Source organism: Callionymus lyra, chromosome 16, assembly GCF_982586985.1.
Source record: "Callionymus lyra chromosome 16, fCalLyr1.hap1.1, whole genome shotgun sequence".
Lineage (NCBI taxonomy): Eukaryota > Metazoa > Chordata > Actinopteri > Syngnathiformes > Callionymidae > Callionymus > Callionymus lyra.
In genome coordinates, this window is record NC_141833.1 from 14,446,083 (window position 1) to 14,460,445 (window position 14,363).

The 14,363-nt window shown below is 37.8% G+C and overlaps 1 protein-coding gene across 1 annotated transcript; it reads left to right on the top strand.

The window, feature by feature from the left end:
• Positions 1–3,607: 3,607 nt before the first annotated feature.
• On the top strand, positions 3,608–12,922 carry LOC148063831 (desmoglein-2-like protein). The gene is made up of 14 exons (XM_087810982.1): positions 3,608–3,782; positions 4,469–4,591; positions 6,247–6,405; positions 6,476–6,617; positions 6,688–6,845; positions 8,191–8,325; positions 8,387–8,572; positions 8,632–8,897; positions 8,967–9,109; positions 9,169–9,390; positions 9,536–9,766; positions 9,842–9,963; positions 10,219–10,512; positions 10,893–12,922. Exons 1-14 carry the CDS (start codon positions 3,726–3,728, stop codon positions 11,895–11,897), a joined length of 3,243 nt encoding a protein of 1,080 aa, XP_087667108.1. The 5' UTR covers positions 3,608–3,725; the 3' UTR covers positions 11,898–12,922.
• The last annotated feature ends 1,441 nt before the right edge of the window (positions 12,923–14,363 follow it).

Here is a 14,363-nt window from a genome sequence, read left to right on the forward strand (position 1 = left end):
ATGAATGAAAGAACAAATATATTTTCTATATCAATTCATTTTTAAGTTAAATTAAGCTTCTTTTTTTTAAGGTTTGTTTTTATGTATTTACTCAGTTTTACATTTTAAATAAATACAAATATGATGATAAAACTGCAATTGATGATTAATAAATAAAACGAAAAAGATATAATAACAAGAAGAAGAAACATGATAACAGCAACAACAAAAACAAATAAATAATCATTAAAAAGATATATATATATTTAATTATCCTATTTTTGTGTTTCATCCCTCATATTACTTTTGTATAAATCATATAATAAGATAATGATAACAAACCCGCCAACATTGGATCAATGGAAACAGAAGCTAAAGCATGTTTACCAGATGGAAAAAATGACTCCCTTTGTTTGAAAAAAGATGGTCCCCTGTCATTCAATATTACGGCCAAGAACTGGTTGGCTGGTGAGCAATTACGGTTGTAATAGCAGTGTAATACAGTTGTGTTTGTTTTTGTGGATTTGTTTTACTTCTCTTCCTCCTCACCCTTTCTTTTGTTTCAGCTCTGAAGTTCTAAAAGTATATAAAGATGCATCATCTGAATACAGACACCGTTGAACTGAATGTTCAGCTCTTGCTTAATTTGTTTTTTTTGTGTTTGTTTTTATTTTATTTTTTTTGTACTGCTGTGTTTCTTGTATCTACCTGATGGGTGACTTGAATAGGAGTACCTTGTTGTATGTATACTAAATATTATTGATATGTCATCTATGATTGATGTGAGTTGACAATAAACAAGTTAAAAAAATAATAATAATGATAACGATAATTAATTTCTTTAAACTTTATAATTACCTTATTATTTTACTTTATAATTGTTTTCTATTTCTACACTTATTGTTATCTACAGAACAGTACAGATGTATTATCAGTCGGGAAACTATGATTAATATGTTTTTACTCAATATGCTTTTGTTTTATTATTATCTGAGAGAATTAAGAAGCTCTACTTCCAATTTTGAAAAAAATAAATGGAGAAAAATAAATAAATAAATGTCAATTTCAATAGTTCTCAGGTGATATTATCTCATATTAATGAAAATATTTATTAACTAAAAAGCAGGATAATAAAAAGCAGCTAATTGTTTTAAATTAAAGTGTGGACATACAAAGAAGAAATGAAGAATAAGAATAATGTTTAAAACATTTTTACAACAAGAGTTACTGGCTCATCAAACCAGATCTGCACCTACAAGGGAAGTTATGGTAATTATCGTTCCTTTTTTTTTTTGTGCTAGGACTTTTATTGTGGCCCTCAGGTGCCCCCTCCCCCCCGCCGGACCATGAAGCGGCGTGGTCACTCAAACAGGACCGACGTGAAACCGGAGACACCCGACCTGATGGGTCTCATTGTGCATTTGCATCGAAAAAAACACCCACCGGCTCATGTTGAACATTAACATTAGCTTAGCAACGCGCTAGCACAGCAGTAGCTTGGCCCCCATAAATACGGTCGTTATATCAACAGAAGATAGTAGAACTTAAACAAAAAAAAAAGGCGTATCAGTCGAGATGAAAATAAGTTTCTATGACACCTTTGACCATAAGGAGTGTTAGGTTGCCTAGCAACAATAATTGCCTGTTCCAATGTACAACTTATTTTCTTTATCTCTTGTGTCACAATGAATCAGACACACCTACTCGGTGTGTGTGTGTGTGTGTGTGTGTGCGCACTAACCAGGGAATTTAACACTTACCAGAAATGTTTCTCATGACAGTGACGACAAATGGGGAGGAAAAAAGGAGCTACCAGCAGAATTTTTACATTTTTGACTCTACAAGTGGTGACTTGTGTTAGTGTGTGACACATGGATGATTTATAGTCGTCATTTACACAAGTATTCATGTTATCAGTCATAAGGGACGTGCAAATAACATCATAGAATTTAATCCATGCATATGATGTCATGGACGACTAGACACACACAATACTGAATTAAAAATATTGTTACTTTTCCTTGTCTGTGTCTTTTTTTATACACACAACATGCAACACGTAACTTTTCATCATATGTTTAAAGAAATCACAAAACTCTAACACTAAATGTTGTTATTATGTATTTATATTTTTTTTGTTGTCTAATATATTTTGTATAACTGTCTTTCCTAAAAATATTAGTAATAATAGCCGTAGATGTAGTAAAAAGTAGGAGCAAAATTAGTACTAAAGGCATTTTTATTAGCATTGTCTATCACTGATAGTATTGTTGCCCGTAGTATCAATAATTGGTGTAGTATTCATAGTAGTCGACAAGATGGTGACAGCAGCAGTAGCAGTTGCAGAAAATACTTTTGTACAAAGTAGTATTGGAAGCAACAAAAGTAGCTTTTTGTACTAGCGTTAGTAGCAGCTTTTACTCACTACTTTTGGCAGTAGTATCAGTAATTGGAGTAGTATTAATAGTTGTCGATGAGCCTGTTACAGTAGCAGTAGTAGTAGCAGCAGAAAAACTTCGTACTTGTTCAAAGTAGTAATGGAAACAGCAAAAGTAGCTTTTGTATTAGTATTAGCATTAGTACTGATACATCTTTTGGTAGTAGTAGCAGTAGTAATAGTAGTGAAAGAGGAGGTGTGAGCAGCAGTTGTAGTAGCAAACAATACTTTGTACTTGTACAAAGAAGTAATCGAGGCAGCAAAATTAGATTTTTTTTTAACATTAACATTAGTAGCAGCTTTTACCAATACTACTTTTGGCAGTAGTATTAGTAATTGAAGAAATATTAATAGTAGTCGACGGGTAGTGACAGTAACAGTAGTATTAGCAGAAATGACTTTGTACTATACAAAGTAGTAATAGAAACAGCATAAATGGCTTTGGTATTAGCATTAGCATTATTATTTGCAGGTACTACAGCGTGGTAACAGCAAAACTAGTAGTAATAAAAGAATAATTTGTAGTAGTAGCATTTGTGTTAACATTAGCATTAGTAGCAGCTGGTACTAGTTTTGGAAGTATTATCAGTAATTGTATAAGTAGTAGTTATAGTAGTCCGTGAGGTGTTAACAACAGAACTACTAGAAGTAGAAGAATACTCTTTAGTAGTAGGGTTTAGATTCTACTATTTGTATTAATATTGTTGTATTGATTTTTAAAAATTGATGTATAACTTAAATCTACTATCTAAGAATACCTTTTAAAAAACCTTTAATATTTATAATCTAAATAAGTTTGTGTTACTGATATTATTACTTTGTAATTATGTCTTAATAGAAATTAAGTAAGTAAAACATTTCAAAACACATTTTTGACGATTGTTTTTGATGTATATACAGATGTTTGTATCATATTTGTTTATCTCCAGGTCTTCTGACTAGTTTTTGTCCACTTTTTATATCCATCATATTACCATCTTATTATCATCAGCCTTTACTCTCTGTCATACGTCATGAAACTTGTCCAGTGTGTTTCACCAGTTCCAGGGAAGTGACGAAACAAAAGTCTCGACTCCTCAGGTGTGGACAAAAGACTTGACAGAACTATCACAGGTATGTCAACTCCAGGGAACAACTCTCGTTATCAGCGGAGGATCCTGGAGGCCACGCCCCCTTCAGGAGCGGCCCCTCCCCTGGTGAAAAGAAGGGGTCAAAGTTTGTTCGACACTGGACTGGAGACGAATAAGACGTCAAATCCACTTCGAGGGATCGCGATCCGACATAAGGATTTAACAAATATTTAATCTCTATGGTGGCTATGATTCCGAAATGCGCCTTTTGGGCGCTGCTGGCGATTCACTTGACGGTAAGTAAACGCACCATACGTGTCTGCAATGTAACGGGTTGAACGCAGGTGTGGCTCTCGTCAAGTTGTCCCAGTCGAGTGGGTTCTTTATAGACAGTCTGTGAAAAGAAGTGTTGTTTTTATAAAGTTGTGTTTAAATAGGAAATAAAGTACTTTTACTTGTTTCTTCTTTTAATGGTGAAAGACCCTGAACGCAACATCATGTTTTTCTTTTCCTCCTCTACAGCTCTTCAAGATTTGTAAACTAAAATTAAAACTGTAAATGTTACATATAAAGCATAATAAAAAAAATAAACTTATTTACATTATAATGGAAAGATTAAACTTACATTTTATGATTAAAAATTGATTTTTTTTCCACCAAAAAAATGATTAAAAAACAAAAAAGCTTTTATTAATTCATAAAAACAACTTTAAAAGCTAGACTTAGACTTAGACTTAGACTGCACTTTATTGATCCCTTTGAGATGACATGCTCAGGGAAATTTCTGTTTTCCAGTAGTATAGAAGGAATAGAGAAAAAAGAAAAAAACCAAGACAGCACACAGAAGAGGACGATAGTATTTAAAAGCTATTCTACAATTATAATGACACTTTGTTCCCCCATTTTAAACAGTAAATTCAACATTTGTTGTCATTTTTGGTTGAAAAACAATGGAATAAGATGATTCAATATGTCTCCTCAGCTCGGCCCAGTGGAGGCTCGAGGAGGCGAGGAGGTGCTGCAGAGACGGAGGAGGGAATGGATCGCGGCTCCTCGCAAACTGAAGGAGAACCATGACTACACCGGCTTGGAAAGTATCGCCAGGGTAATGTTTACCTCCGACCTTCCAATTACTAGTATCATTCCACCTTTTTTTTGCTTTCCTTCCGTTTTAATCCTATAATTGCTTGTCAATACTCGAGGCTATGACTTTCTATTCCAGTGATTCACTTTGCTTGCGGTTGAATGGGAAGATTTACAAACTTGAACTCCGAGGATTAAGTCGAACAAACACTCAAAAATGCTTGTTTTCATAAGGCTTGTATATCAGAACAAAAGGTATTTCACTTGAAAAAAACTAATAAATCTTTGTAATTAATAATAAATCGATCTAATTAAAAATAGTAATAAATCTATCTAATAAAAAAATGAAGTTATTACATTTTAATGACATTGTGGGAAGTAATTTATTCAGCGGTTGTGACATCAGTTACGTCAACGTTGTTTAATAAGATTTATGTGACCTAGAATTGAGATGAACAAGCTACAACTTGGATAAACCTGTTTGGTTCCTAAGTGTATTGATTTAGAAATGCTTTCAAAAGTAATAAATAAAAATTAATGAGTGGAAATTGTGCTTTACAGAGAGTTGAAAATAGACCAGCTGTCGCCCTTTGGCTGTATTTTGGCTATATAAAAAAGTTTCTGACAATTTTAACTTTTTCTCAATATATTCTAAATGTAATAAGTTAGTTTTTTTATTTAATGATTTATCCAAACAAGTGTTCTCAAACTTAAATGGTCCCGGGGCCACATGAGGTTGTTCAGTAGTTTCTTTCTTTTAAAAATGTGATTTATATTCTGCTGTTTTGATGATTTTTGTGTAGTTTAACTGTGAATTTTCACATTTTTTGTCTAATTCTTTCTCTTTTCACTTAAGAGATCTGTTCCATATTAACTATATAATCAAATGATAACATTTAATGAACTAATCTTCATTCCTTAAACATCTGACCTTAAACAAAAATGGAGTCCCTTGACCCAACTCCACTCATAACATCTGGAAGATGCAAGCCACAAGTTTCAGATCGTGGTCTCTCTATAGTTAGCTTGCTAGCAGGCAAAACAATCTAGTGTGTGAGGATATTATGCAAGCTACCAGTTTTTTTTTTCCCGCAAAACAAGAAGTAAACAAAATAAAAATAATAGAACGTATGGCAGTATTATTAGCATTAGCCCTTTAGCGTTAGCTATGAACGTGATTTAGTGTGGATGGATGTTATGTAAGCTAACCCCTTTCTTTGCCACTAAACAAGAAGTCAACAAAAAAAAACAGAAAAAAGAAATGTAGGAAAATGTCATTTAGCAGTATGGTTAGAATTAGCACTTTAACATTTCTGTTCTGACGAGGTATGAGTGGGAATATGGTATTTTCTAAGTTGTTTTTTTTTTAGCGGGAAAGTAAAGTTAGCATGCTAGCAAGCTAAGAATAGACATAAAGGTAATCTAGTGTGGATGGGTGTTGTGTAAGTAAACAGTTTTGCAAAAAGTTTAAAAAAAATAAAAAATAATAATGTATAATTAGCATTAGCACTTTAGCATTCCTGTACTGACAAAGTGCCTTGCTAGTTATGTTGCAGGAAATGGACTTTTTTTCGTCGGTTTTTATTGCTTTATTTTTTTTTTTAAGTATTACAGATAAATGTAAATAAAGAAAGTACATCAACTACAAGAATATTTTTCTTTTCGTTTCACCCTCAGATTCGCTCCGATAAAGAGAACGCCGACAGGATTGTCTACTCACTCTCCGGCCCCGGGGTCGACCAGCCTCCCATCGGAGTGTTCGGGGTCGACTCTAAAACAGGCTTCGTGAAGATCTACTCCACGAAACTGGACAGAGAAGAAATCGAATTCTATCATGTAAATTCCCCACAAAAGCAAATAATCTGGTTCCACGGATTGAGATCTGAATGTGAAATGTTTTTCGCAGCTAATAGGGAAGGCGACGTATGTGAACGGACAGGAAGCGGAGAAGGACATCGACCTGAAGATCACGGTCCTGGACGACAACGACAATGCTCCGGTGATCACAGTAAATCAAGTGGGATCCGTCAAGGAGTCCAGCCAGGCAGGTAAGGCGGCTCTTGGTTTTTTTCGTGGCATATCGTGGCAGCGGGTCTTGAAAACTGTTGTGATTTCCAGGCACGTACGTCATGACGGTGATCGGGACTGACGCCGATAAGGAAAACACCATGAACTCCATGCTGGAGTACAGTATCGTGGGCAGTGGAGCCGAGTTCTTCACCATCAACGGTCAGACCGGTCAGATCATGGTCCGGCAGAGCACGCTGGATCGAGAGGTCAGTCGGGGTTTAACTACTCGAGTACTAACTAAAATAAAAAAGGCATTTATTTAAATAAATCAGAAAATAAAGGTGTACAAATATTTTATATTTTGTATTTTATATTCCTTTTTATAATATATAAGAAATATGTGCCAAGAATAATAGAAACAAAATCAAACTAAATTTAATAAAACAGTTAATTTAAAATCTTTGATTCTATGAATTAATTGAATTAATTCAAATCAAAACATAATGATTTGAGATATAAATACATTCATTCATTAAAACATTAAGAAATCAAACAACTATAGTATAATAGAAAACACATTCTGTATTACAGGAAAAGTATCTTATTTGTTTTATTCTATTTATTTTAAGGGTCAAGGTCACCTTGAACCCCAAGGTAAGACCATGGTTAAGTGTTCGAGTTTATTTAAGTATTGTTTTACATTTTTAGCTTGTTGCTAAAATTTCTAATTAACTAACTGATATGATATGAAAATAACTTTCACAAAGAGGTATTATTTTAAATCTACTACTTATTTCTGACTTCAATTCAATTCAATTCAATTCAATTTTATTTAAAGTGTCTTATCATAACAAAGTTATCTCAAGACACTATACAGTTGAAATAAGACTACAGTTGATTAAGGAAAAATAGATCCCAGCAATTCAACAAAGAGCAAGAAACAAAACACTGTACAGTGAGCTGTACAGTGAGCAATGGCGAGGAAAAACTTTTAGAAGGCAGAAACCTCGAGCGGAACCAGACTCATTGTTGACGGCCTGCCGCTTTGACCGGCTGGGAGGAAGGATGGGGGGGTAGACAGATGGATAAGGAGAGGAGTTAGGGAGGATATAGTGAGAGAAAAGAGGAGAGTGTAGGAGAGTCCATGGGGGTGCTGGAGAGAACTCGGGATCTGATGACGTGGTGAAGATCCTGGATCAGCAGCAGCTCTGGAGGTGGATCCCTGGATCAGCAGCAGCTCTGGAACTTCCAACTATAAGTAGTTGACCTTAAAGAGGGCAATACATATATTTATAAAAATATGAATAGTAATATAAATATACACAATGTATATGTAGAAAGAATGAAAGGAAATGAAAAGCAGATCGAAAAAGGTAAAATCGTACCTATAATTGAAGAAAGAAAAAGCGATCAACACGAGTATTCAAATATAATTTATAATGTAACCAAAAAAAGGCCCGAGGCTGAGCTTTGAAGTGCTCTGGATTAAGGTGTGAAGCATTCCACTGTTTAGGTTATGCCAGGTTGAACTACAACAACAGTCTCCCTGTGACAGTTTAATTAAATGTTCCTTTTTCCATGATTGATTTAATCCTGATCGTCCTTCTCCAGAATCAAGACACGTACAAGGTGATGGTCCAAGCGTCGGATATGAGGGGACAAGCTGGAGGGAATTCAGGAAGTGGGGAAGTGTTGATCAAAATCCTGGACATCAATGACAACATTCCCTATCTGGAGAAAGAATCGGTACGAAAAGATAATCATCACTGGAGAATATTTGAGTTGTAATAGGTCTTTTTTTTTCCAGTATGAAGGAAAGATTGAAGAGAACACGGTGAACACGGAGGTGATGAGGATCCAAGCGATCGACATGGATTTGATTCACACCGACAACTGGCTGGCCGCCTATGAGATCGTATCCGGGAACGAGGGCGGGTACTTCACGATCACCACCGACAAACAGACCAACGAGGGGATCATCATGATCAATAAGGTAAAAACGACGTCCACCTAAACGTGGAAGAAGAAAGACGCGTAACAATGTCTCCACAGGAACTGGATTACGAGGCGGTTAAAGTGCTCAACCTCGGGGTGGCGGTTTCCAACAAAGCAGCGTACAGTCAAACCATCGCTGGGTCCACCTCGAAAATCTACCCGGTGAAAATCAACGTGGTCAACCAGAAAGAGGGGCCTCGTTTCCAACCCAGCGTCAAAGTGGTGACCATCTCCGAAGACTCGTCGTCCGTCTCCATCAACAAAGTCATTACAACGTACACCGCCATCGACAGTGACACTCTGAAGACGGCCACCAACGTCTAGTAAGATTCTCTTTTTTAACTGATCTAACAATTATTCAGGTGATCCCTAATGAGGTCTTTGATCTTCAGCTACGCTAAATATCGGGACGAGGACAACTGGCTAATCGTGGACAGAAATACAGCTGAAATAAAACTGAACAAAATGCCAGACCGGGAATCTAAGTACCTAAGGAACGGAACCTACTATGCTGAAATCATTTGCATCACGACAGGTATGATCTTTTTGTACCTTTCCTAGAACTGCCCATTCAGCTGTGATTGATCCCGGTAGATTCCCCATCCAAGACAGCCACTGGGACCGTCGCTATCCAGGTGGAGGACTTCAACGACCACTGCCCAGAGTTGACCGCGACAACCCAAACCATGTGCTTTGAGGAAAATGCGTTGTTTGTCACTGCGGTGGACAAGGACGAGTTCCCCAATTCTGTGCCGTTTGACTTCCAGGTTGTCCCGGAGGACACGACTGGAAAGTGGTCAGTGGAGCATTATAATGGTAAGTCAAAATGATGATAACATAGGACACAAGCTAGTAGCAATTATTGTTCAGATTATTGAAGGTATTACAGAGAGTTCTAAACCAGATGTGCCAAATTAAGTATGAAGACCTAACCCAGTTTATTTTTCCCACCTCTGCCCAGAAACAACGGCTATTTTGAGAGACCAGGAAGGTCTCTGGCCAGGCATTTACAAGGTAAAGCTGATGGTGAAAGACCAGCAGGGGAAGTTTTGCACTGACCTCCAGGTGCTGGACGTGGTCGTCTGCACTTGTCACGACACTACCAAAACCTGTTTGTCCCGCAACAAAAAGACGACTGAGTTCGGTGCCCCCGGTATTCTGCTGATGCTCCTGGGACTCCTGCTCCTGCTTTGTGCGTAGATACATTAGTGCTAGCCACGGTAGGACGCAAAACAGCCCCCCTCTTACGATGTTGTTCTTTTTCCAGTGTTGCCCTGCTTGCTGATGTTCTGCCTGTGTGGAGGCGGTTCTGGAGACTTCAAGGCAATTCCGTTTGACACAAAGCAGCAGCTGATGTCTTACCACACGGAAGGACAAGGGGAAGACAAGGTCCGTCAATTAAAACACTACCGTTAGCATTAGCGGATGAATGCTAGTTGATTGTTGTATGTCGTTTAAGGACAAATTAGACTTCATTGTCAACGTTTAAATTTCAACAATATTTGTATTAAAGATTAAGATTAAGATTGTTGTCAACATTTAGACATGCTAGTCATGAGGTAAATTCAACAACATGCTAAGATAAAGAAAAGCCAGAAACTGACATGCAACACAACACGTGAAACTTTCCATTATTCATCACAGGAAGTGCCACTGCTGAACATTCCAGGCGATGGTGAAGTCACCACCAGGAACGTCGAAAACCTTCAAGCCGGGGGCAGGTTCGATGAAACCTACTTGGGAGCAGGAAATTTTGATGGCCGTTACACCATGGAAGGGGGGACCATAACCAACCAGTATAACAAATACCAGTACGCTGAGAATCTGGATTACGCTGATGGCGGGATGACAAGCTGGCAAAAAGGCTCTGGATACAGAGGCGGAGCCTTTGATGGGATGGCGTTATCGAGCGAATTCCTGGGAAGCTATTATTTTAGTGTAAGTAACTTCTTTTTTGCAGCATCAACAAGATTCAACAAACAACCCTTTTGTGACTACGACTATTTTTAGGCGACCTTTATGTGTTTAAACTTTTGACTTTCAACATGTAGTTTCTTTGCTGCTTCTCTACATGCTGCTGTATTGACCATCTTTTGAAGCAAAATGTTTTGCTTTAAGAGGGTTTTTTATTTTTTTGATGGTATAACTGCAGGAATAATGGCAATTTGAAATGAGATTGTCGATTTGGTTAGTTGCCAGGGTTCATTGAGAAAGGGTCAATCAATAATATGTTTGGATACACAGAAATAGCCGCAAGAGCTCCAAATACGCAAAACTACTTTGTGAAGACTGACTTTTGAAAATGCTTTTTTTTTCAGAAATCTGAGCATGCAAGTCAGCAGTACCAGGAGAAGGACAACCTTGAGATCTTCAACTATGAGGGCGAGGGGTCCCTTGCTGGCTCTGTCGGTTGCTGCAGCCTCCTGGGACAAGACGACGACCTCGACTTCCTAAACGACCTTGGGCCCAAATTCAAAATGCTGGCCCAAATCTGCCAAGGGTCCAGCATCGTCACCGAGTCCGTCAAAACAAGTGTCTCAGTTCCTCCACCTCGCCCGGTGGCCCCTGTGAAGCTGCCGTCCAGCCAGACCCACGTGCACACACATACGGAAAGGCACACTGATCGGGACCGAGTGAACATCAACACTGTCAACACCTCCGGAGTGTCCACCTCTACTCTGTCGAAGGTTCAAGTGCAGGACAATGTTGTGATTCCAAGTCAAACGATGCTGATTCAGCAGCCCGCCATGTACTACGCAGCTACACCCATGTATGTCGTCGAGTCCAATCCCCAAATGATGTTAGTAGCAGGTAATCAGGCAATGGGTCAAGTAGCTTCTGTTGGTGTACCTCAAGGTCTGGTCCAAATGGGTGGCATTCAAGGCTCTCAGGGGGTCGTTCTCGTCGATAGGCAGGTTGGAACGGGTGGTGTAGTTGCTCAAGGGTCTCAGGGTGTTGTACTGGTAGATAGACAGGCTGGAAGGGGGGGTGTAGTTGCTCAAGGGTCTCAGGGTGTTGTACTGGTAGATAGACAGGTGGGAGTGGGCGGCACAGTCGTTCAGGGAACACAAGGCCGTTCTCGAGGAACTACGACCAGGCAGGTACTAGTGGTGGACAACGCCTCTTCAGGTAGAAGAACGGTGCCTGTGGATCAGGGCTTTGAGTTGAGAGGTCACACGTTGCAGGGTACAACGGTTTCCGGCAATTCATTCGGTTCACTTGAGGACTTTGCACCGTCGGCCAGAGGGCAGGGGAGCCAGAGAGTCGTCACGCAGAAGAAAACGTTGGTCACGGAGAGAGTTGATTCCAGTTCCAGAGCATAAATTTGGCAAAGAGAAAGAAACCTTACCTTAAGTTACCTTACCTTACCTTGTGCAGAGTTCATGGAAAGTGTTGAAGCCAAGAGACATAAAGTTGCTGAAGATACAATAGCTTCAGGGAAAGGGAAGACTGGTGTCATCAGACCAGTTTGACTTGATGTATGTTGGATGTGTGAGCCTGACATTAACTCAAAAAGGTCTACCTGATCCAAAGCTAACCATCTTCTGCTTTACTCTCTCCTGCTGGTGGTAGTCTATCAAGTTAACTATTCCACAAAAGCTCATCAGCCTGTCCTGCAAGACGGCTTCTCTTCCTTAACTGACCCCTAGACTGACTAGCTAATTTGGCTAAAAATGTTGTTTTTTAAAAAAAAAAAAACATCACAGAAGGGCCCGTAAATACCATTAGTTTGAGGTTTTACTAAAATGTCTGTTTGTGGTTGTATGTCTACATTTTAAAATAACAAAACAAAATTAAATTAATTAGCTCACAATGTATAGTTTTGGTCAAATTCTTTTTTAGGAAAATCTTCTATTTATTAAAATCATTTAAAAATGTTTTTTACTCCTGCTAACCTTCAACTAAATGTGTTCTGGCTTGCACTCCACTTTACACACAAAAAAATAAAAACAATTGTGAATATAAAATGTACATAAAGGGAAACGCACCGACAACCTGCTGACATTCAATTTCTGCTGTCAAAAAGGCTTTTTGTAAAAAGAAAAAAAAAAACAACAACTGCTGACTCCTTCACTCCTGAGAATGTTTTTTTTTAATGTTATGTTTAAACATGCTCTGTTTTTATTTTTTAATATAATGCAGCTTTGATTAATGCGTTCAAGAGCACGATTATCGTCGGACAAGTTAATTAAAAAAAATGGCTTTGTTGTGTTTGCACTGAAATATTGTATCACTTTAAGTTTTCCTGTGTTGCTCGCGGCGTTGAGGATCATTTGCTTGAGTTGATGAGAATGTTTTTGTCAAAGTAAAATCAAACAGAAAAAAATAAATGAATTATTCCAGCTTTTCTATTTGTTCTCGTTTTTTACTTTTTTTTTTCTCCTTAAACTGTTTGAATACATCAGTGGTCAACAAATGGTGCTTAATAAGAAAGTTAAATCTTAATATAAGTTAATTTAAAAATAACCAAAATTGAATTTTTAAATTAATATAAGTTTTTATTGCTCTGTGCTTTTAGGTGTTTTTTTTGTGATGACAAAACAATAAATGTGTTATAAATAATTAATCATTTTGAAAAAGGTGGATTTTTATTGTTTTTTCATAATTCTTTGAATTTTCCTGATAATATATTCTGAATAAAGGATTTAAAATGATATTAATATGAATATATGTTATGATAACTATTCATTAAACTAACTATACCCATGATTCAATCAGCTTTATATTTTCAGGATAATGAACTATATTTATTTTAATACTCAAATGGAATTGAGAATAAAATCTCTAAAGGAAATCAGGATAATGCATTAAATTTAAAAAAGATTTAATTAGAAACTTTTATTAGAAAAAATTGGAGCAACAATCCTTGACAAAATGTCCGCCGTAGACTCGCACAATGACTGTCTCATGTCTGGCAGCTGTCAAGGAATTAGGTCACGCTCTGTGTCAACAGGTATATCAGGTTTGAAACGCAGACATTTGTCACTCGAGCAGAGACGTATTGATTTATTTAAATGACTTAAACTGAAAGTGTTGAAAAAAAACATGACGGATCATCGGTCAACGTCAGTTAGCGACTTCAAAATTGAACGTCAACTAACTTTCAGTGATAATAAACACATAAACAACTTCCACTGTTGCGTCACCAAACGGCTCATAAAATCGTCTCTTAATGAATGACCGTCTGGTAAAAACAACAATTCAAATATGTTTTATGCTTTTGCTTCGATGAAGGGAAGGAAATCGCTCGACTTGAGGCAGATGTTTTTCATTTGCTGTGAAGAAGAAATTCCTTCACTCACTGACAGACTGAGGCGTGACCTGAGCTGCGATACATTTCACTCTCAGAGAGGATTTACAATCATGTACACATACACACGGGCACACACACACACACACACACACACACACATACACACACACGCACGCACGCACGCACACACGCACACACACCTTTCCCCACGTCAACACTGGTGTGTCCTATCATGTTGAAAGAAGAGTTTCTGTTGACAGTGATGGACTGAAGATGAACTCCACGACTGTCTTATGCTCTTGACTCACACATGCACACACACACACACTCACCTACACTCACATACATGGACACACACACACACTCACCTACACTCACGTACATGCACACACACACCCACACACTCACCTACACTCACATACATGCACACACCCACACACTCACCTACACTCACATACATGCACACACCCACACACTCACCTACACTCACATACATGCACACACCCACACACTCACCTACACTCACATACATGCA

Coding starts and splice junctions, on each gene's coding strand:
- LOC148063831 (XM_087810982.1), top strand. CDS start 3,726: ATGGTGGCTATGATTCCGAAATGCGCCTTTTGGGCGCTGCTGGCGATT. Junction 4,592..6,246: donor GCTTGGAAAGTATCGCCAGG/GTAATGTTTACC, acceptor TTTCACCCTCAG/ATTCGCTCCGATAAAGAGAA. Junction 6,846..8,190: donor AGAGCACGCTGGATCGAGAG/GTCAGTCGGGGT, acceptor GTCCTTCTCCAG/AATCAAGACACGTACAAGGT.